The following is a 23,620-nucleotide window of genomic DNA, read 5'->3' as shown; positions in this document are numbered from 1 at the left end:
TCACGTGGCCAGCGTGACATCGCTGCTCTGGTGAGCCAGAGCTGCACACGGAAACGCTGTTTACCTTCCCGCTAGTAAGCGGTCCCTATTTATCTACTTGCACTTTGACGTGCTTTCAAACTGCTAGGTTGGTACTTTTGCGGAAATAAAATTTTGAATTGGCCTTTCAAAACTTCACATATCACTTATGTTCAAAATTATATGCAAATTACAGATAATCTGGAAAGCCTAATTTTCTTGATATGTTTTCCAGGGGTTAAAATGAACGTTAAAACAAGAAAAGAGAGGTGACTATGTATCATGTTGTATTGGTGGACATGTATTTTCTTATCTGTAGGTTTTATACCCCAGTCAGATGGGTGGGGTATAAATAAATAAATAAATATTATTATTATTTATAAAAAATCAAAATAAAATTCCATGGAAAATCAAGAATGCATTTTAAATTAAATTATTACAGTACTGGAATTTGCTTATTTATTTATTTATTTTCTACCAACTGTGTCATTAGCTGCAAAAGAGAGATATCTGTTCATGCGAACCACATAGCAGCAGTAATTTAAATAAACACAGTGTTTTAAGCAAATGAATAAATTTGAGATTGGTTTTTGTGTTCTGTAATTTAATGGTCTATAGGAAATCACGTAATTTATTTTTTGCACAGTATCCGAATAGGAGTTGATTGCTTGTAAAATGAATAATGGCATTTTGCCCAGTTTGTTTTTATGAATTTAGTAGATGCTAGATTAAATTCCATATCTTATTTTATTTTTGCTCACGTCCAATAGCGCAAATAAATAAAACTGAACTGAATGTCATAAGAAAAAAAGTCTCCCTCTGTGTGTGTATATATCTTAGTAAGGTTAAGACTTGCTGGAAAATGTTGCAGAAACTCCCCACAATCACTCCCAAAGAGAGAGTGTCTCCTTTATTCCTGAGTTCCTTGCAAGCTCATGCTTGATATTTTGAATGTCATCTCCTTTTCATCCTTTCCTTTTTTCAGGCATAAGTTCTCCCTCCTTACCCCTGTTGTGCTCCTCTGTAGCGTCTGACAACAGCAATTAGGGATGATGGACTGGAGCAATTACATCTAAGTCATCTCAGTAATACAAAAATGGTTCTCTTTCCTTCTTTGATTTGATGAGACATACTGTAAACCATACCAATACTACAGTGAGCTTTAATAATACTGTTGACACTGATGAACTGAGGTTAAATGAGGCCAAGCAGAACACAGAGGTAAAAGACAAGGCTTAATGTGAGCCAGGCCTCACCCAAGCAACCTAATTTTCGGTGCGAAGCATCAACTTTAAGAGCTTGAAAAGTAATAACAAAAAGAGTTACCCTGAGTATGTAAAGGGGACCCAGTCCCCCCACTGCGTAACCACAACCAGGTTTTGCATATATTGGATTATGCAGCAGGGCTTCCGTTTAAGAGAAAATGACCAGCTTTAGCACCAGTACTTCCACATTTGCTAATTAAGCCCTAATGACAGGCTTTTGCAATAGTATATATAGGGAAATTGAACCTGTTTAGGATGGTACGTTTTACTCCAAAGTGTATTTAAGAAGCCACAGTCAAACCAGAAGATCTAGTATGTTGCAGTCAGCTGTACAGTGGTGCCCCGCAAGACGAATGTCTCGCAAGACGGAAAACCCGCTAGACGAAAGGGTTTTCCGTTTGCGATGCGCTTCGCAAGACGAATTTCCCTATGGGCTTGCTTTGCAAGACGAAAACGTCTTGCGAGTCTCGCCATTTCCCCCCCGCCCCCCCTTTTTCTAAGCCGCTAAGCCACTAATAGCCTTTTAGCAGCTAAGCCGCTAAGCCTTTAATAGCCGCTAAACCGCTAATAGCGCTAATCCGCTTAGCCGCTAATGGGGTTGCTTCGCAAGACGAAAAAACCGCTAGACGAAGAGAATCGCGGAACGGATTCTTTTCGTCTTGCGAGGCACCACTGTATATTCCAAGAATCCACAGGAAAAGTTCTAGGGGGCTGCAGGAGGTAAGTAATAGAAAGTCCTGTTGCATCTGCTGGAATGATGTTGCGTATCGCTCTATATATCACATATATGAGTTGCTAATTACATTCAGTTTGATTGTTTGCCCTGCTGTTCAACAATAGTTGTTCATTACAGCTCTGTTTTCCTAGGAAATGGTCATCTAGTTCCTCGCAGAGATATTTAATATTATCCCTTGCATGCTGTAAACAAGCCTTCTGCTCCACAGTCCCTCCTAATTCAATTTTACAGCACTGCAACTAGCTGTTTCCAGGGCTTTATCTTATTATGAGCTCCACACAGAGGAGAATGTTTGCCCTATTAGATACAAAGATATAATGACTGGGTTCTTCTTTTCTGTCTCGCTATCAACCCCTAATTATGAGACATAAAAGGGACATTTTATCCAAAATATTATTACCCAACATATTCTAAAGTCCTGGCACGTTTAGATTTGCCTCTTAAGGTGCATGGCTTACAGTTAGGGCTTCAACCCGTTACAGAAATCTTTGTTGATTTAATTGTTTGATCGATAAAACAATTAAATGATTAATCAATCCATTTAATAAATTAATCAACTAATACAGTCATACCTCGGGATAAATATGCTTCAGGATAAGTATTTTCAAGTTGCGCTCCGTGGCAACCCGGAAGTAACGGAGCGCGTTACTTCCAGGTTTCGCCACTCACACATGCACAGACAGTCAAAATGACGTCATGCGAAGAAGCGGCGAATCATGACCCGCAGATTCAGGTTGCATTCGCTTCTGGATGCAAACGGGGCTCCGGAATGGATCCCATTCGCATCCAGAAGTACCACTGTACTATACAAATATGAACATGAAAAAACCAATAGCTTTAAAGTGCTATGATATACATGTCTATTCAGAAGTCCCACTGAGTTCAATGAGGTTTACTCTCAGATAAGAAACTTAAAATGGCAATGCAGTGGTACCTCAGGTTAAGAACTTAATTCGTTCTGGAGGTCTGTTCTTAACCTGAAGCACCACTTTAGCTAATGGGGCCTCCTGCTGCACAATATCTGTTCTCATCCTGAAGCAAAGTTCTTAACCCGAGGTAATATTTCTGGGTTAGTGGAGTCTGTAACCTGAAGCGTATGTAACCCGAGGTACCACTGCATAGTACAATGTCCATTTACCTGGGAGTAAGCTCCACTGTTCAATGCGATTTAGGCTTTGTACACACCCTTTTTGGCTTTGCATCCAGTGCGCTCCATCCATGGGTTTGAGAAGCAGTAGTGTGTACACATAGCAGCTACGTACACAGTCCTGTTTACTATACATCCAGTGTACTCCCACCACCGTTTTGGGTAGCAGTTGTACACATGGCATTAGCCACAATCCATATATAGACAGTATCTACCCTGTAATTTCTTATGAAATACTGTGTTTTAATGCACTTCCCCAAAACCGACTTTGATCCAAATTGAATGGCCTAGCTGTATTTTAAGCTGGTAAATGTTATATGGCCTTACTTCTGAGTGGACATGTAAAATATTGCACTTTTTTGTTTTTAGATGATTAATGAATGTGCTACATCTTGGAAGAGCAAAGCCCTTCTCTGTAAAAGAGTCTTTCCCCCCAAAATAACACATGTCACCTGTCATTTATCTAAGTATATACTTATATTATTCCCCCCCCCCAAAAGTACACACACATATGCAAGTTACCTAAATAATCAGGAGCATCTTTATAAATTGCTCGAAAGGTTAATCTTTGATTGAACAAGTTAATCAGTTGCAGCCATACTATTTTAATGCAATCCTATGCATGTTTACTCAGAAGGTCCCACAGTGGTGTGCTCAAGGAGGTGTACCCCCAGGTAAATGTGCCATAAAATGGCAAATGAAACTCAGTGTAAGCAAGTGTAAAGTGATTCATGGGATATAAACTGGTGGTGACTGACCAGGAACAAGACTTTGTGGTTGTAGTGGATAGCTCACTGAATATATTGACCCAGTGTGGAGTCAGTTTGTGGCAGCTCTGGAAAAGGCAAACCCTATGCTAGGGGTCATTAAAACAGTAAAAAGACCAGAATGCTGTCACCGCTATTGGTAGGTCAGCCATAATAGCCCACTTTGATGTTACCACTGAGGGTGTGTGAGGAATTTCAGTTTCCGGAAGGTGTGTTACAAATGTGAGGATGAACTATTGGTTGGGTTCCTCCCATGTGGCCTGTGGCTTCTGACTATCCAAGCAACAAGAGGCAACCCTTATGCTTCACTCTTGACCATGCTACCTGGCTATGCATGGGAAGAATCTGATGTGGAGGAATAATCAAAGAAGGAATTCTCCCTCTGTAATGGTACTTTCATAGGAAACCCATACCTTGTCCTGAAAATTAGACAAAAGCTGCACTAGGTTTCCTCCCTGCTATTAGGTTTTTAAGTTTAAGGTAAAAGGTAAAGGTACCCCTGCCCGTACGGGCCAGTCTTGACAGACTCTGGGGTTGTGCGCCCATCTCACTCAAGAGGCCGGGGGCCAGCGCTGTCAGAAGACACTTCCGGGTCACGTGGCCAGCGTGACAAGCTGCATCTGGCGAGCCAGCGCAGCACACGGAACGCCGTTTACCTTCCCGCTGGTAAGCGGTCCCTATTTATCTACTTGCACCCGAAGGTGCTTTCGAACTGCTAGGTTGGCAGGCACTGGGACCGAGCAACGGGAGCACACCCCGCCGCGGGGATTTGAACCGCTGACCTTTCGATCGGCAAGTCCTAGGCGCTGAGGCTTTAACCCACAGCGCCACCCGCATCCCTATTTTTAAGTTTAGTATCTGCTGAATACTGAACTTGCCCTTGAAATAGGGGAAAGGGTGGCAAGCTTGAACTGTGCACGCTGCAATTCTGTAATTAATTTTGGAAATTATCCTAGTTAGGTTCCACTTCCTTGGAAGCAAGCCCCACTGAATTCAGTAGCACTTACCTCTGATTATACAGTTAGGATTGAGCCATTAAACCAGAATACAAAAGTGACCCTACAGAATAAAGGAATGGGATGGGGGGGGTCTCCTCCCTATAACTATTTAAAATGGGACCGTGACTGCCATGATAAAGAAACAGGTATGTTACAGCAACTCTCTGCGGGAGGATAGCCTAGGAGCCTCAACCTTGCAAATACACACACGGTGCTTTTTTTCTTAAAAAATGTTTAGGGGTACTCTCATTTTGACTCAAGAAAATCACCATTTTATAGTTGAAATCGGGGAAAATAAATACAGTAAATGGACAAAAGTACAAAGATTCACAAAATGTTTAGGGTGCATACCCCTGCGTCCCTCCAGAAAAAAGCACTGTTTATATACAGTATATACCACCTTCCTCAATCACCCCAGCATTCTGTCAGCCCTATTACCTCGCTGCTAAACCGTTAAAACTCCTACGTATTGGGGTTCATCTCTCTTGCAGAGCAATACTCTTCTGTTGCAGCTTGTTTGCTTTCGGTATCTTAACTTCTCGTCGCGGGACGTCGCCTTATCTACAGCCGTAGGCCCCTTTAAGGCGAAGGCGTGGGTGTGAGAGAGAGAGATACAAGCGCTTATATAGCAACTCCTCGCCATCGGCGCGCACTGCTCGGCCTATCTTCTCCTGGCAACAACTTGCGCCTTAACACCAGGGCAAGGCGAAAAAAAACCCTGATTGGCCTGGACGTCCGCCAATAGGTTGCGCTCCGTTGTCATTGGCGCTGCGGCGGCGGCGACGGGGACCGAGCGCCTGGGAAGCGCCCAGAGGAGGAGGAGAAGAGGGGCAGCATTTCTCTGGGAAAGCGGCGGTCGCGCCCGCCCGTCTCCGCACTTGCCGCTGCAACTTTGCCGTCCGCTGCGGGGAGGATGAGGAGGGGGGCGCGCCGGCATTTCCTGCCGACCACCTGCCGGGAAGCTGGGCTGCAGCTGTTGCTGCCGCCCCTGCTGCTCGCCACCTTGCTGTGCTGCGGCGCGCGCTGCTCCCCAGGTAAAGAACCGCAGCCTGGCGGGTAACTTGGCCGCGCACTTTTACGCCCGGTCTGGGGACCGAGGAACCTGGTGCCAGCCAAACGTTGGCGCAACCCCGCAAGGCGGGAAAAAGTAAAAATCCCCGCGCAAAGTTCTCGAGGGTTGTTGGGGAGAAGCCCCTCCTTGTGGCGCGGTGCAAGTTTCTTAGAGGGGTGGGTTGTTTTTTTTTTTGGAAGAGACGCACCTTGGCGCAGTTAGATTCCATAGATTTAGCCGATGCTTTTTGCTAAAGGGGGGCGGGCGGCCCCTTAGCTGCTAATGTGCGCGCGCGTGTTATTTCGGTTACTTCAAAATGGGGGGGGGGGGGCCGCCAGCTCTGCACCGCATTGGGACGCCCCCTTCCGCTCCTTGTGCCGAGCGGGGGCCCTGGACGTCAGCCCTGACAGCACCGCCGAAGCGAAGCCTTGCGAAACTGAAAGTGTGCCTCGCTTGTTCCGCATTTTCTGAAGTAACCGAAATGCCCCGAGTGGGGTTTTCCCCTGGGGTGGGTGGGGGGGTTTCCCCTGCTGAGCTACCCGGGGGTGGGAGTGGGGTGGGAAAGCACATTTGTCTTCCCAGATGCGTAGGACAGAAAGAGCTACGTTTGAAAGGAACCGTGACTAGACAGAAATCCGTGTTTTATTTTTAGCTGGGCAACCTGCACATTTCGTCCAAGGGCTCCGGCCTGGAACCCCGGGAAGTGCGGATATAAAACGCGAGCGCGTTTGCAGAGCACCTTTATCCTGTCAACTAAGAAGCGTAGCTTCTCGAGATCCGAGCCAGTAGGAGTTCGAGCCCTACTTTCCGCCAATAGGGTGGAGGCGATTTCCTCTAGCAGCTACTGCGGTAGAAGGTGCTTTAATCCTGCAAGCTGGAGTGGGCGGGGCAAGAAAGACTTTCGTTTTTCGTCTTCTGTTGTCCCGATTGCCAAGTGCATTTTTCACCTCCGTTTTTCAACGGCTTTCCCACACACCCTTTTTGCTCTTTCTCCAGGAGTTGTTTATATGCTCCGGGAAGCCTCTGTAATAGAATCCTTCCGCAGCATGACTCAGGGGCTCAAAGGTTGGCCTGACTCCAATTGCCACCCAGTTCACAGTAAAGAAAGGACAGTTCGTGGGTGGGTGAAGGGGAATTCCACAAACCGGTTGGAACTACCTTGAGGAGCTCGGTGGCTACAGTCAGGAGGAAGGTTGATTGTTTCTTTCCCCTCCAGGCAACAGAGCAAATTCTCCTAAGGGAGATGAGGCACTTCCTCCACCTCTGGCAATGTCTGCTTTAAAAGAAGGTTGCAAAAGTTTAGCGGGCACAATTTTTCATTTCACTGCATTTCCATGGTGCAAAAATAGCACCTGCACCTGTTTAATCTTTACCTGTTATGCAGTGGTAGTTGTTCAGGCATCTTGATTTAGCTCATGTGATATCCTTGGACCAGTCAGGCACTATGCCTGGTTCTCATACTTAGCTTGAAAACTGGTAGTATTGGCACCAGCGATACGGATTTTCTAGAATTTTTGAACTGGACAGTTTTCTTAAACTAATTTGAGATTTGAAGTTTAAAAAGTATGTCACGTTAATTTTACTTGATGTACCATATTGGCCCAAATATAAGCTGCACTCGAATGTAAGCCGCACCTTTAAAATTGGAGGGGGGAAAGAAAAAAAAAGAAAAAATACCCGAATATAAGCTGCTCCCTTCCTCACTGCTTCTGGCTGCATTGGGGGGGGGGGGCTGCGCTGCATTGCCAGTGGTTTTCCCCTTCCACGTTCTCTTCCTTCCCAGCCTTGAAGGAGATGACGGGACTACGCATAGGACAGACACCGCTTTGCTGCGCTCCTGACGCTGTTTACTCCTGTAAGGTCATGAATATAAGCCGCACTTTTCACAGTTGGAATTTGGGGGGAAAGTGAGGCTTGTATTCAGGCCAATACGGTATAAACATCCCAGTTTTTCTCCCAATGGCTAAAGTAAATGTTTGAAGAAGACTGAAAACTTCCTTATAATGCAATCCTATGCATGTCTACTCAGAAGTAAGCCCCATTGACTTCCTGGTCGGTGTGTATAGGATTGCAGCCTTAATGGCGTTTGAATGTTATATTCAAATACACTCAAAAGCTTTCAGTCAAACTTATTTTTTTAATGGAATACTTGCAAATAATTCAAGACATGATGGTTAGAACCCAACTTGAGACCACACTGTGAAAAGGGAAGAATATACATTTCCCTAATTAATGAAATAACTAAATAAAAGCCTGCAAAAGTAAAGTACAAAAGTACTTGGAGAAACTTGCCAAGCTAGTCATTAAATTGGCTCACGCTACAATGCGAGAGTCCTTAATATAGCATAATAGCAGGGATTGTTTCTTCAATTTACCATAGGTTCCAACACATTGAGGTCTGGGGATCTTTAGCAATTTTCAGGCACCTCACTGCTTAAGGGGTGAGAAATACTTGTTGAGGCTGTTTTTCAATGACCGCTCTGGGTAAATAAGAACTTACTGCCTCAGTTTTTTTCAGTGTGCTTCCTTTCTATAACTCTAATCTTCAGATGTTTACAGGTGGCAGGCATACCTTTTAGCTTGCATCCTGATATGACAAGACTTTTGGCTGTTTTTTCTTCTAGACAGAAGTTACTGGTTTTGTCTGATAGAACAGGAAGGAAGTAAAGGAACTAGTAGTAAAGGAAGAGATGTAAGAGAAAGAAGAGAACAAAGGGAGTGAAGCTGCAATGTTGACAGCTATTGCACTACAAAGAGGTGATGTGATGTCTCTGTATACTTAGGTCTTAGGAACGTAAGGCTCTAAGTTATAACTAAATAAATATTGCCTATAGACAATATTTGTGATTGCTGGAGCTGATTTCCGCTTTTGCAGAGGAGTTTGCCCATCTTAAGTTACATATCTTACAGTTCTCATGTTTGAAGAACCTGTATCTATGACAGGCATTTCCCCATGGAATTAAGGGAAGTGGCACTCAGGTGTAGGTGCAGGGCAGTGTGGGTGTGTGGATAATAACATGCTTGCTTTGCTCTCATTCTCATCTACCCTGTGCTGATGGTGCTGTCAGAGCGCCGACCGGTCCCACTGCTGCTGGAAATACAGTCCTCAGGTGACTCTCCTGGCTCAAGGCTGGCAACAAGGCTGCTATAGCAGCCAGGTGCATTACAGAGCACAGTGCTGGGCAACTGTGGGTGAGACTCTTCTCTGACCTTGAAAAGGAGGGAAACAAGTGTGAGAGACTGGCGCATATACAGTGGTACCTCGGGTTAAGAACTTAATTCATTCTGGAGGTCCGTTCTTAACCTGAAACTGTTCTTAACGTGAGGTACCACTTTAGCTAATGGGGGCCTCCCGCTGCTGGCGCACAGGCGCCGCACAATTTCTATTCTCATCCTGAGGCAAAGTTCTTAACCCGAGGTACTATTTCTGGGTTAGCGGAGTCTGTAACCTGAAGCATTTGTAACCTGAAGCGTCTGTAACCCAAGGTACAGACCCAAGGTATATAGCATTTGCAGCACCCCAGAGTTCTACTCAGTGGCCAGCCAGGTGATGCTGATACATTAGAATTACATAGCATCTCCTCTGATTCATTAGCACAGCTGCAACAGCCCTGTAGAATAGACCCGTCTTCTATTATTTCCATATTGCAGAAGGCTGAGTGAGGATGACATAACCTAATGTTCGTGGCTGAGGTTTAAGTGGGGACTTCAGGCTGAAACCTCACAGTTCTTCAGTAACCAGAAAAGCTTGCAAGTGGGACGTGACAGAAAGAGACACCCCATGATGTTTTCTCCGCACAGCCAGTGATCAGAAACATGCTGTCTCTGATTACTGTATAGGCAGTCTATTCTTTGTTGGCATGACTTAACTGCTGTTGCTGTCCTTGTGCTTGTGTGTTCGCTAGCTTTTCCAAGGTAACATAAATTTTGCACACAAAAGAGGAGTCCATGTTTATACATCAACTTGTACAAATTATACATGCATAATAATTCATCTTATGTTGAATAGTTTATTCTGCTTCTGCCTCTCAAGGTGTTGCAGTCCCATTTCCAAATGACTTGTTGCCTTTCTGGGTTTAACTTTTCTGTGAATTTAGGCATTGTATCTGCAGCATTTGCTTTAGCTTAGTTAAATGCATCAGTCTGCATCTCCAGGTAGCAATGGTAATGCCCCCTTGTCTGAAACACTGGAGATCCACTGCCAGTCAGTGCAGAGAGTACAGAGCTCAATGGACCAATGGTCCGATTCAGTATCCCATGCCTACAATTCTCATTACCTTTTACAATAATTATTTTCTTATCATTGCTTGCACCATTGGAAGGACTCTCATAATGCTCCATCATTTATATTCCAAGATGTGATGTTTGCTTCCATATGTAGTTTACTCTTTAAAAAAATCCTTTGTGTGTCTTAACATTTTCCTTGCAACTCTGTTAAGTGGAGTTAGTTTTAACTGCTGTCACATAAACAACTCAGGCTGTCCTATATCTGTCTGCAGAAAATCTTGAGAACTTCAAAACATTTTAAGATGGAGGCACTTTCCAGCTACCTTAGCTGACATTGTCAATCATAGGAAACCCCTTGTGGTTGGACATGTAGGAGAATCATAGAATTGTAGAGTTGGAAGAGACCCTGAGGATCATCTAGTCCAGGCTTCCTCAAACTCGGCCCGATGATCCCTAGCTAGCAGGAGCAGTGGTCAGGGATGATGGGAATTGTAGTCTCAAAACATCTGGAGGGCCGAGTTTGAGGAAGCCTGATCCAGTCCAACCCACTGCAATGCCGGAAAATAGACAGGAATCGAACCTGCAACCTTGGCGTCATCAGCATCACACTCTGAATTAGTTCCTCTCTGGTTACTGGGCTTTCTTCAGCTGCAGGAGAAATACTGCTTATGTAAAAGATGGTGAACTCAGCCTTTCTTGATCCTCTTCTTTATCTATTTAGAAACTTGGTTGTTTAGCATTTACATTTTGTGAGTGGTGTGTGGTTTAAAATGGTGTTGAGGTGTGGATTAGCTTGCTGAGCCTGCAGAGATGATAAACAATAAATACTTATGTGACAGGATTGAACCTCATGGGATCGATGTGCTCACTTCTAGTGCTGGATGAGGGGTGATTATAGCTAGGAGTGGATTCCTCTTGAGATTCAAATCACATGGGTCAGATTTCTGATGATCAAGTAAGCTTGAGTCTCAGCAGTTTCAGGAAACATGAAGAGTAAAGAGATTATTGTGTGCCAGAGGAAATGGTGTACTACATAAAATATATCTTCTGGTGCTATTCTTTTGTTTTTCATAAGTGACATTTTAGAATGTGTTGCCAGCCATAAGATGGCAGCTCTTAAATCTGCCTACCCCTTTATTTAATGAAGCAAGCTATTATACTATACACCATGTCAGCGATAAGGTTTTAGTTAATTTCTGGCTGTTTAAAAAACAAAAGTTATGGAAAGTTTATTAAAAATCATTGCCATAATCAGTTACAAATTAGGAACTACAGTACTAAGACTTTATTGTTATATTGTCTAACTACAGAACACACACACACACTCCAAAGGCTGCAAACTATAAATCAAATCAAATAAAGAGAATATTGCACTCCCAGGCCAATCTATTATTCCTGTGCCCATGTCTTAATGCCAAGTTAAGAGATTGAATACTGACTGTTCTTATGCTGCCCCCCCCCCTTTCCACAGAATTATCCATGAGGGGTTGGGTGGGGTATTGTTTGTTTATTTTCTTGAGTATTCAGCAGCCTGCTCCAGCACTGGGTGACATTTTAGAAATGAAATAGAACTTGCATAGCGCATTTCAGCTGAAGGCATAAAACACAGCACAATTGTTTTCTTCCAGCAAATTGCTGGAGGCATGACTCAAAGGAATAGGCCCTGAGTGGGCTGTGAGTGCACAAACATACTTCTCTCTAGCTAGAAGCTTTTGTATATAAAATTCCAGCATTCAGGCTAATGAATTCTGAATAAATATTTTATGTCCCAGTTAACTTGCTATTTTCCATAGCTTTATTTAACAGAGCAATTATTAATTCGACACTATGATCTTTTTTTTAAAAAAGTACCAGTAATTTAATAGACACGCACACACATACAGGATGTAACAAACACACATTTTCCTACAGAACAAAGGAGGTTTAACCATCTCCATACATGGCTGTCCCCTGGGATTGTTTGCTCCAGTGTAAATTAGACAAAAACCACACAATTTAGCTTGTGCTTTTATATAAGATTTGCTCATCACAGAATTTACTTCCATTTCAGTCAAGATGCCTAGGGCTATCTGGGATAAATTTCACAATGAGTTGCAACTACTTTGGACTTCAAAAAAGTTAAAGCAGGGTTTCCCATCATCCCTAGCTAGCAGGGCCAGTGGTCAGGGATAATGGGAATTGTAGTCCAAAAACAGCTGGAGACCCAGGTTTGGGAAACGTCGTATCTAGAGACTAATAAAAGTCAGGGTCAGAAAAGAGGAACCTGTGGCCATCAAGATGATATTGGACTCCAACTTCCACCATCCTAGTCCATTGCTTATGCTGCTTGGGCCTAATGGGAGCTGTATTCCAGCAATATCTGGATGCCACAGGTTCCTTGTTCCAGGTAAAAGTGAGCTGTGTTCTATTGTCCCTAAGGTGTGATAAATGATTTAAGCTCTAGGACCCCTGGTTTACAGAACTTGGGTAACTTGCCACTTCATGCTAAATTAAAAAGTTTTCCACTTTTATAAGTTATAGATAAGACTTTTTCAAAAAAAAATTAAAAGTTCTAATGAACACATTCCTATTGTTTCTAAACAATACATTTGATTCTAATAAACCTAGAATTACACACACACCAAACCAACCAACCAACAAACCTTATCAATTCCCTTTGCCCATTTATTTGATGAGTTACCCTGATCAGTTCAGCCTTGATCAGGCTTAACAAATTTATAGTTGGCGTACATTTTACATAGCAGTAAATTTACAGAGCAGCAACTTTCTGTATTGGGAATTACATGTTTAGAATCACACATTTAGTTGGTGGTAGTACTTTCCAGGAAGCATTTTCTTAATGTACCTCCAGTATAGTATTGTTTCCCCACTGCAAATCACAGGAAAAAACCTCACCAAAGCATATGCCTCTTTTCTAATGCAGATAACAATGTCTTCACCATCCGCCATGAAAAAACCAACAAGTGCATCCAAGTTAAAAACCAGCAGATAACAACAGGAGACTGCCAAGGAGCAGAAGAGACCTTATGGACATGGGTCTCCCAGCATCGCCTTTTTAACTTGGGTTCCCAAAAGTGCCTTGGACTAGAAACTGCCAAATCCCAGAATCCCTTGAAAGTGGTGGATTGTGACTCAGATCTTTCACTGTGGTGGCGCTGTGACGATGCCTCAATATCATCTGCATCTGAGAACAAACTGACTTTACAGAATGGAATTGTGACAGCAAGCATAAACTCTTCTGATACCTGGAGAAGAAGCAATTCCAGTGATACTATTTGCAAACTCCCTTATCGCAGTATGTATTTTCCTTCTCATTTGTTTTTATCTGGAGAAAGGAGAGGTTTGCACACGAGTTTCAGTTAAGTAAATACGTAGGTAAATGCTGATTTTGAAAAGAGTTAAAGAGTAGACAGTCAACAGTGGTTCTGTCTAATGTTTACAGACTTAGGAAAGCTTGGATCCAAATCTTCACAAAGCCATGGAAGCTCATTAGGTACTAATGACTAGTACACCTCCCTGAGCTCCTTGGAATGGCAGAATAAAAGTGTGATAAAGTGATTAATTGCAGTCTTTTCTAAAGTTAATGGATCAGGTCCAGTTTAAGTTCTGACTGGCAGTGCAATCCTGTACTTGTATATTGAGAAGTAAGCCCCTTTGAGTTCAGTTGGGACTTACTCCCCGTTAAGTGAGTTTAGGATAGGCATGACTAATGTAAATTTCATTGATTTTAATGAGATTAAAGAAAACTTAATCTGGCTCAAACTCAGTATTGTTTTACAGTAAAGGTAAAGGGAGCCCTGACCATTAGGTCCAGTCGTGGCCGACTCTAGGGTTGCGGCGCTTACCGTATTTTTCGCCATATAGGACGCACTTTTTCCCCTCCAAAAATGAAGGGGAAATGTGTGTGCGTCCTATGGGGAGAATGCAGGCGACCCCTCTCGCTCTCCAGGCTTCGCGCACCTCTCCGCAAGCAGCGGGAGCCCGGCGCTGGGCTCCCGCTGCTTGTGGAGAGTTGCCTGCATGCTGAAGCCTGCCCGCGCTGAGCTCAGCGTGTCCAGGCTTCGCGGACCTCTCAGCAAGCAGCGGGAGCCAGCGCTGGGCTCCCACGGCTTGCAGAGAGCTTCCTGTTTGGGGGCTGGGGTCGGGGGAAGCTTGGGCTTCCCCCGCCCCAGCCCCGCGCCTGCGGGGGAAATAATTTCCCCCCTTTATTTCCCCCCAAAAAAACTAGGTGCGCCTTATGGGACGGTGCGTCCTATAGGGCGAAAAATACGGTATCTCGCTTTATTGGCCAAGGGAGCCGGCATACAGCTTCTGGGTCATGTGGCCAGCATGACTAAGCTGCTTCTGGCAAACCAGAGCAGCGCACGGAAACGCCGTTTATCTACTTGCACTTTGACGTGCTGTCGAACTGCTAGGTTGGCAGGAGCAGGGACCGAGCAACGGGAGCTCACCCAGTCGTGGGGATTCAAACTGCCAACCTTCTGATCGGCAAGTCCTAGGCTCTGTGGTTTAACCCACAGCGCCACCCGCGTCCCTTTGTTTTACAGTAAGGGTTATCTAACTTTAAAAAAAAAAAAAAAAGCTGGCCTGAGTGTTGTATTTGTGGATGATTATAGTTATTATGATATCAGAACATGAATGCTTTAAAAATAATAGATTATTTAACCAATTGGCCAAATCTTTTTGTACCTATCAAACTCTGAACCCTAATCGTAGGTCGTATCAGTTTTACAGATTAGGAAATAGCAGATTTAGTAATGATGACTTACACAACATTGTGCATGGCTGAGCTGGGTTTTCAACTCAAGTTTCCCAGGTCTAAATGTAACACACTGCTCTGCACCACTATTATGGGACTTGCTTTTGGTAGAAGGTCCCAGGGCTAATAGCCCTTTTAAATAAGAATCTAATGAAGGCTGTAACCATATCTTCCTTTACCTGGGAGAAAGTCTCACTGAACTCGGCAGGCTTTACTTCTGTGTAGACACATACAGATGCTGTAAAAAATGCAGACTGAAAATATTTAATCATGCTATTACAATCTATTCTTATGTGCAAGCATTGCAGCTTGCCAGCTATACCTCCTTTCCTCCCCCCTCGTGCTTTTCTGATGGTTCCTGCACCCCCAAGGCCAATTTCTAGGAGTGGGGGGGGTGTGAGTGAAGAGTCCTGTTGAGCAAGCAGAAGTCCTTGTGCAAGGTTTGTGCAGACAGGGGTGGTTAGGTAAATCCTGCCCACAGTTAACAGATCCTCAAGCATGCCAGAAATGGCATGGGAGAAAGAAAACTAAAACAACAGGCATACCTTCATTTTTCAACTACTAGCTGTTGTTTATTATTATTATTATGGACCGTGTTTAGTTCAAACAAAATGTGAAACACTATGCTGTAAAACTAGAATGACGAGTAGTGAGAACACATGTGGTTTAGCCTAGTTAATGAAGATGATCTACAAATAATAATGTGAATCATCTCGTTTTGCAGCCAGCTGCTTTGCCGGTAGGCCCGATCTGGCTCCCAGGACCATTTTACCTAGACCCTTGTAGTCCTCCCAAGTTTAATCGAGTTGTTGTTTAAAAAATATATCAAGTTTTACTCATTAGTAATAAAAAACATATTTTCAAGTTGTAAGCTATAAAGATATCCCATATTTAATTTTATTCTGTTTGCTTTAAAACAAATTCCTATGTGTTTCCACTATAAAAATCCTCAATATGGCCTACAGTTAAAATCATAACAATATGCATGATTTAAATGAAATTTAAGTGCTGCGCCGAGCAGTTTGGCCCTCAAGACACTGGGTGACATAAGTCCATGGCTGGATTTACCGCTAACAGTAACATTATTATTATGAAGAGAATTTAAGCATGGGCGGTCACACACTAACATGATGAGAAGACCAGTGTGTGCTGAATACAGCTCAAACACTAGAGAAACATGAACAATGTATGCAGTATAAAGTGTAACAGTGAGAAGTGGGAGAACTTGCAAATGGTGCCATAATGATTAGGCTTTATGCCCTGGACACACAGTTGCTGCCTCAACCCCCACTTAAGTGCCCAGGAAACTGTGTTTTTTGTGTGTGTGTGTGTGTGTGTGTGTGTGTGTGTGTGTGTGTTGTGAGGATTGTCAGTGCATTTCAACCTCTGTTTTCTAATTGGCTGCATAGTAAGCACCCCTAGTTTACAAACCCAAACTCTTTGTGAATTTGTGGTTCTCGCTGAGGAAAATGTTCTGATGTGCCCAAGCAAGTGAAAATTTACCTCAAGGCAGGTAATTTTGTCTTTCCCTGTTGCTGGGGAGAAACCTGGTTTGGATACACACTATACCTTTAAAGCACATTCAAAACACATTTTCCCACTCAAAGATTTCTGGGTACTGTAGTTTATTAAAGGTGTTGGGAATTATAATGTTGTGAGGGGTAACGACAGTGCCCAGAATACTTTGAGGGGTGGTGGGAATGTGAAATCTGCTTCAAATGTGCTTTACAGTGTGCCGCACTGCAATTTCTAGGCATAATTTTCTTTCTGTGTTTATGTAACTATGAAGCATTAATGCTTGGATCTGCTTTCTCCTCCCTCTCCCTCTCCCTCCCCCTCCCCTTCCCCCTTCCCTTCCCATTCTTTTTTTCATTTTTGGTTTTGTCAAATAGCTTATAAGGCCATTGATGCATACTGCGGTGTTCAATCCCTCAGTACAGTGCATAGAAAAAACCATAGGTGCTTTATATATTACTGTATATAATAATTCCTACTGAGTTTGAAAGGGCTACCACATCTATAGAGTTGGCAGAGGCTGCAGCCACCAGACAATTTTGGGGTGTTTGCATCTACCATAGTTTGAGCCACACTAATTGCAGAGAAACAGGTGACAATTTCAGGCAGACCTTAAAGATCCACTTTGATTGCAGTGAGTAAGAATCTTCAAATTTGTTAGGTTAAACCGGAGTAGAAATGCATAGTTGTACAATATTAGCCTTTTTTTCTACAAAGCAGTCAAGACCAGCTTTGCCAGTTGAAGCAGGTAACATAGGTAGGCTGGCTAGTTTTGCACTCCTTCTAAGTTGCCTATCACTTCCAGTCCACTTGACTGTTTTTCCTTATCGGCTCCGCTGACTTTGAGGCATTGGTTTCTGAAGTGGGGGCAAAGTCACCTATTTGAGCTGTAGAACCCCTATGGTCATTAATAAAAAAAAAAGCAAGTCTCTAGGTCTTGTAGATCTCAAGATATGAGGCAAAATGTGCAGGCATTATTCTGCCTGCTGGTTTTGTGAGAAATGACCCTTATACTGCCTTTCAGGGTCTTTAGCCAATAAATGAAGTCATAGGTGCAGTTGACATTTAGGAAAGCAGAGCTAGCCATATAGAGTGACACGGTCACTGCCTGGAGACAGAGTTTTCGGTTTCATTTTTTAAGCTAGTTTTTAGTTCTCCTGGTTGAGTTGAGGTTGCTGCCCATGGAAAACAGTTCAGAAATCCAGGAGTTTAGTGCTTAGGCCCTGGTTAGGCAGTAGTGTGCCTATCAAAACACAACAGGTAGCAGTAAAGGCAAGAGTCGATAGTTCAGGTCTTACTTTATACTATTGAAAAATGTGACGTACGCACACCCGGTTTGTAAACATTTAAAAGTTGCTCCATGATGCAAGCGCAGATAAAGCCCCATCGTTACTGTATCCAGATTTCAGGGTGTGGGGCTGTTTTGCCGAGAGAGTGTTGACCTGTTGAAAGAATTTATGACAGACCCATAAAGTATCCCAGAAGTGTTTCTGAGTGGGATAGGGAGGCAATAACCCTGCAGTCAAGTCTCCTGAGGTGTTGGTTTTTTGAAAGGGAAACTGGGACTGTGAAGTCCATACAAGCAGCCATTATGAGGAGAGGGTGTGATTACAGTGGTACCTCGGGTTAAGTACTTAATTCGTTCCGGAGGTCTGTTCTTAACCTGAAGCTGTTCTTAACCTGAAGCACCACTTTAACTAATGGGGCCTCCTGCTGCCACTGCGCAGCCGGAGCACGATTTCTGTTCTTATCCTGAAGCAAAGTTCTTAACCCGAGGTAATATTTCTGGAACCTGAAGCGTATGTAACCCGAGGTACCACTGTATTATTTTTTCTCACCCATGGGAGAAAAAAGGACCCTAGAGACTGGTGGATTTTGCTGCAAAAAGCAACTTGAAGGGAAAGTTAATCACCCATACATTCCTACGTGCCACTGCTGTGGTCAACTCCACAGCCCCCTGTACACATTCCAAAAAATAATAATCCTCAAACAAACCTGAGAAGTTACTAGCACCTCTTACTCATCTGATTATTTTGTCATTGACTGGTTTGGGTTTTCAGTCAAACATGTACATACTCCCTCCCTCTTGGGTCACAACAAAGCTAAAGACTATTTCAGTTGCTCCCTTCCAGAGCGGCAAAGCAGTTCAAAAGTCAAGAAAATGTCTTTCTCCTGAATACAAAATGCTTGTTTTCTGTCTTTAGATTTATGTTTATGTATTTTGTATGTATACTTTGCCAGAATCTAGGGTGGGGGGAATTCCTGCAGGTGTCCATGCTTTTTCAGTTATTACTTTCCTACTCCTGGCAAGACATATTTTCTGTTTCACTTTTCAAATTCATACATTGTTTGATTGAATGCTTCCTACCACCAATATTGCCGTGAGTATTTTACAAAAAAAAAAAAAAAAAAACTGAGAAGAAACTAAGATTGAAATCCTTCCCTATCCTCCTCAATATTGATAGCTCAATAGGTGGGTTAGGATAGAGGAGGAACCCCTTTCTGCCAGTGGTTTGGAGTCCTGCTGTTGAGGGTTTTGCTGTGATGTAGGCCCAGCCCTCACCTAAGCAGGTGGTAGCCAGCGGAGGCATGAAAATGGACCATTTGGGGGCAGGGCCTACAGGATCCATTGGATCCTATGTCAGGCCAGCTCCCAGAGAGGGGCCTGGACTCTGGTACAGTGGTGAGGGGAGCACAAAATAACTCCTAACACCGCCCCCTCCTTCTTCCCTGATCTGCAGAAGCTGGCAGAGATGCAATAGTTCTTTAATGACTCCCTGGGCAGGGACAGGATTGTTCTGCCCTAAGGCAATTTTTAAAAAATTGAGACATGCATGAATGGCATGCAAGAACTGCGGCTCTGTTGCCAGCCATCTCTCAGAATTTACAGTAGTTGCGAAAGAATGCATTAGTTATTACCTTGATGAGGCTGAAAGCTTGACATGTCAATAAGTAGATGAAACTGCTACAGGGAAGTAGGTCATGTGAATTGTGAAGCCCTAGAAACAGTATTGGTCTCTGCCTTGAGGCTTATTCTCACTTTTTAAAAAAAAGTGTTTTGAGAGTGACTTGCACTACTAACACAGTTAAATCTACTCCTTTTTACCAGGAAGCAGGGCAGATCCTTACTAAGGAGGCGCTCATGAGTGTTTGCTGTTATAAGTGTCTTCTGTGGGATTGTGGCAACATTCCATTAATGCTAGCAACCCCAAATGTTGGTTGGGAGGCTGCATAGTGCAGCGCACCATCAGGAGCGAGGTGTAGCTGGTGCTGAACTGACATATCCCAGGAATAGCTTTGCTGTTTGAGATGCACTAGTTATGCCTTTCCCAAAGCATTGAACCCAAAACATGGGCATACCCAGCATTTATTTTACAGGGGGCAGGCTTTATGTTGAGGTGGGGGAGAACCGAGTTATCTCCAATGCAATTGGTCAGTTAGTTAAGTATTTTTATTTACTTGATTTAGAGGGGGCAATTGCCCCACCACCACCTCCTGGACTACACCCATGCCCCGAAAGCTGCTTAGTATGGGACCATAGGTTTGGGCCATGAGACATTTTTAATTTCAAGAGTTCGGTGTTGAGTGATTTTTGGCTTCTACGGATCTTATCATATTAATTTGTTTTATATATCCATATTTATGCCCTCACATAAAGTACGGTGAAAACAACACAAAAAACCATTTTGTTTAATTGAGAAAATAATAATAATGAATTATTATTGCATGAAGTGCATATGGCTGAAATGTTAAGCATTTTCCTACAGCATTATATTAAGATATACTGCAGCTGTGTCACATATATACCTGTAAATAATAGCTTGCATGTGCCAATAATCTTTACTTCTGAATGACTCCAACAGTGTCTTAATATTGGTTCAGTTTACCATGCGTTCAAGGGACGCGGGTGGCACTCTGGGTTAAACCACAGAGCCTAGGACTTGCCGATCAGAAGGTCGGTGGTTCGAATCCCCGCGACGGGGTGAGCTCCCGTTGCTCTGTCCCTGCTCCTGCCAACCTAGCAGTTCGAAAGCACGTCAAAGTGCAAGTAGATAAATAGGTACCGCTCCGGTTGGAAGGTAAACAGTGTTTCCGTGCACTGCTCTGGTTCGCCAGAAGCGGCTTCGTCGTGCTGGCCACATGACCCGGAAGCTGTACGCTGGCTCCCTCGGCCAATAAAGCGAGATGAGCGCCGCAACGCCAGAGTCGGCCACGACTGGACCTAATGGTCAGGGGTCCCTTTACCTTTACCTTACCATGCGTTCATATCCATCCATCCTCAAATGTCAAAACCATTTTTCTCCCTACAGAGGTTTATACGAAGGACGGAAATTCCTATGGAAAGCCTTGTGAATTCCCTTTCCTATTTAATGGAACATGGCATCATGATTGTACCCACAATGAAATGTTTACAGATGGTGAATGGTGTTCTACAACCTACAGTTTTGATCAAGATAAAGAATGGGGTGTCTGCTTAAAGCCAGGCAAGTAGCATTGCTAAAATGCCATATACTATACTACACTGAAATGTTTAAATGTTTCTTTGATTGTCCTTGAATCTTTCTGCTGCAGTTGCTATCCCCTCCTGCAACACCAATGTAGTGCAGCACACCCTTTGAGAACAACCGGACTGAAATGTATAATGACGTTTTTCACATAGATATGGGAGGTGCAGGCAGACTTTGTGTTCATCGCAATGCCTCATTCTAACTATGCGTGACCATGCTCTTCGTGTGAAGGGTGGGGGAAACATCTATATTGCCCCCTTCTGGAATTTTCAGCACATGGTTACTGTGCCTGTATGGGACCCAGGTGGTTGCTTTTTAATTATTTATTTCTCTTGCATCAGAGGATGGTTGTCAGAATGCATGGGAACATGATGCAGATTCTGGAAATTGCTACCAGTTAAACACACAGGCTGCCCTTACTTGGAAAGAAGCATATGTCTCATGCCAGAGTCAAGGTGGAGATTTGCTGAGCATCGCCAGTGCATCCGAGTTAAGCCGTATTCAAGGTACGTACAAGGTATAGTGAATTTCTGGGGAAACCTGGCATTACCAAATTGGGGAGTCGGGATGGAACCTTAGCAAGAGGATTAGTGTCAAGGTAGATTCTTAGCTACCACCTCCTATCTCTTGAAGGAGTTGCCTCCGCATAATTCTCTAGAATTATCAAAATTCCATTCTACACAAACTTACTTCCTACTACCAAAATAACCAAAATACTCACAAGAAATTCTGGACCCAGAATGTGTCCTTGGTTTTTTCTCCTTCCTTTTGCTTTCTCCTCCTTTTTCATCTACCTGCCACTCCCTCTGATACTTGGGCTCCTTCTTAAGCCATGGATTTGCTGAGCATGATGTACAAACTAATCCACTATCTAATAAATTCATATAATGCTTGTGCAACTACATCACATACTGTGCTCCATAAGCTCGTGCCCAAATATTTCTGTTTGACCTTAAATATGTATATTATTTTAGCAACCAAAAGCTACCTGGAAAGATGATACCTAGGTTCAGTACAGCTAAATGGGAACTATGAATTTACAGTGTGGAAACCAATCAATATTATTCATCTCGTAATATTTTTAACTCTTTAGCAAAAGAAGGCATCGCAGAGAGATTCTGGATTGGATTAAACCAGCTGGATATTTCTGGAGGCTGGCAGTGGTCAGATCATACACCATTGAATTTCGTCAGCTGGAGTCAAGGTGAGCACATTTCACTGATCAGTTGCCCAGTCAAATTCTGTGCATGTCTACTCAGAAAAAGTCTCACTGTGTTCAGTGGATTACTCTCAGGAAGGCGTGAACAGGATTGCAGCCTTATTTTAAAAAATTGATTTATAGTGCTAAATGTTTGGAACTCTTCCTTTCCAGCCCTATAATTATGTGATACTATAACTTTAAATTTCTAAATACTTCTTGTTGTTTTTCTATAGCGATTCAGAATTCATCTCCACTAGATGGATCTGGCTGTGTAGCTATGGAAGCCAATGAAGGTACCTGGATGAGTTATCCTTGTGAGAATAAACTTCCGTATGTTTGCAAGAAGCCATTCAACAATACCCAGTCAGAGTTTGCAGGTAAATTTGAATTAAATTGTGGATTTGGTTTTTGTTAGGCAGTTACGTAGTTAAATTGACTCATATTTACAGCTGCTGCAGCATCTGTCGCACACTGCTCCGTAACTACTTTTTTCTTCAAGAACAACTTAGTTATGGAAGCCTGCTTGCAAGAAAAACGGCATACCAAAAAGTATATTCGTTGCAATGCCTATTGGTCTCAAACCTTCAGAGTAGACAATAAAGAGGTGCAAAGGGTGAGAGGAGAGTTTCAGCCAAGTGTGGCTGTTTTGTTTTTCAGAAATAGTTAATAGTTACAAAATAAGGGGAAACGTTTGGGAGTTTTTACAATTGTAAAAATGCTATAGTGTCATGCTATAGTTGCCTTTCCTTTTTTAAAAAAAAAAAGTTGTGGGTTTTTTTCTGCACATCACCCGGTGTATATTTTCTGCTGAATGGTTCACATGTTTTATTTATTCTCAGCAGTTGAGCAGTATGTGGAGACCCAGTGTGAACCTAATTGGCATTCCCACAATGGATTTTGCTATATGCTAATGAGCGGCACTGCTTCCTGGGATGACGCACATCGACTTTGCAATGCAAGCAATAGCAACCTTATCAGCATACACTCCATAGCAGATGTTGAGATAGTGGTTACAGAACTTCATAATGGTAAGTTTGGCTAAGCATAGGCATGTTTTTTCCCCCTGCCTTTTTCATGCTAATCACCCCATCTCAACTTAAGGCTGAAATGACTAGAAATTTGGTTTAGAAGGTTGCTTGCCTGGCATCAGCCTTATATATCTTTAGGTGCCAGGCAAAAACATTCCTCTTCTCCCAGGCCTTTGACTATTTAAACAATCTATGACCTTTTAAACCATGTGAGTGTGGGTGTGTTTGTTCTTATGGTCTTATATGGGTTCTTATATTGTAAACCTCCCTGTAATCTTCAAATGAAGGATGGTATAGAAATTTAATCATCAACAACAACAGCTGCTGCTGCTGCTACTGCTACTACTACTGGTACTGCTTCATCTGTGGCCAGAATTTTTGTCATTCTAGATCACAGACT

General features: G+C 43.1%; 1 protein-coding gene across 6 annotated transcripts in view; it reads left to right on the top strand.

Annotated features, from left to right (window-relative positions):
- Positions 1-5,598: 5,598 nt before the first annotated feature.
- Positions 5,599-23,620, top strand: part of LY75 (lymphocyte antigen 75) — a 67,033-nt gene continuing 49,011 nt past the window's right edge. The window contains exons 1-7 of one of the 6 annotated variants that reach the window (XM_077936557.1): positions 5,599-5,965; positions 13,133-13,504; positions 20,794-20,967; positions 21,333-21,497; positions 22,085-22,195; positions 22,426-22,569; positions 23,035-23,220. In XM_077936557.1, the coding sequence (XP_077792683.1) occupies positions 5,845-5,965; positions 13,133-13,504; positions 20,794-20,967; positions 21,333-21,497; positions 22,085-22,195; positions 22,426-22,569; positions 23,035-23,220 (1,273 nt within the window). In that variant the 5' untranslated portion in view covers positions 5,599-5,844. Of the gene's footprint in view, positions 5,966-13,132; positions 13,505-20,793; positions 20,968-21,332; positions 21,498-22,084; positions 22,196-22,425; positions 22,570-23,031; positions 23,221-23,620 lie in introns of all 6 variants that reach the window. The other 5 variants (XM_028746757.2, XM_077936539.1, XM_077936524.1 and 2 more) reach the window with 5 other exon arrangements.

This window comes from Podarcis muralis, chromosome 1 (assembly GCF_964188315.1).
Source record: "Podarcis muralis chromosome 1, rPodMur119.hap1.1, whole genome shotgun sequence".
NCBI lineage: Eukaryota > Metazoa > Chordata > Lepidosauria > Squamata > Lacertidae > Podarcis > Podarcis muralis.
The sequence above is the reverse complement of the archived record's forward strand: the minus strand, read 5'-3'. Positions and strand labels throughout refer to the sequence as shown.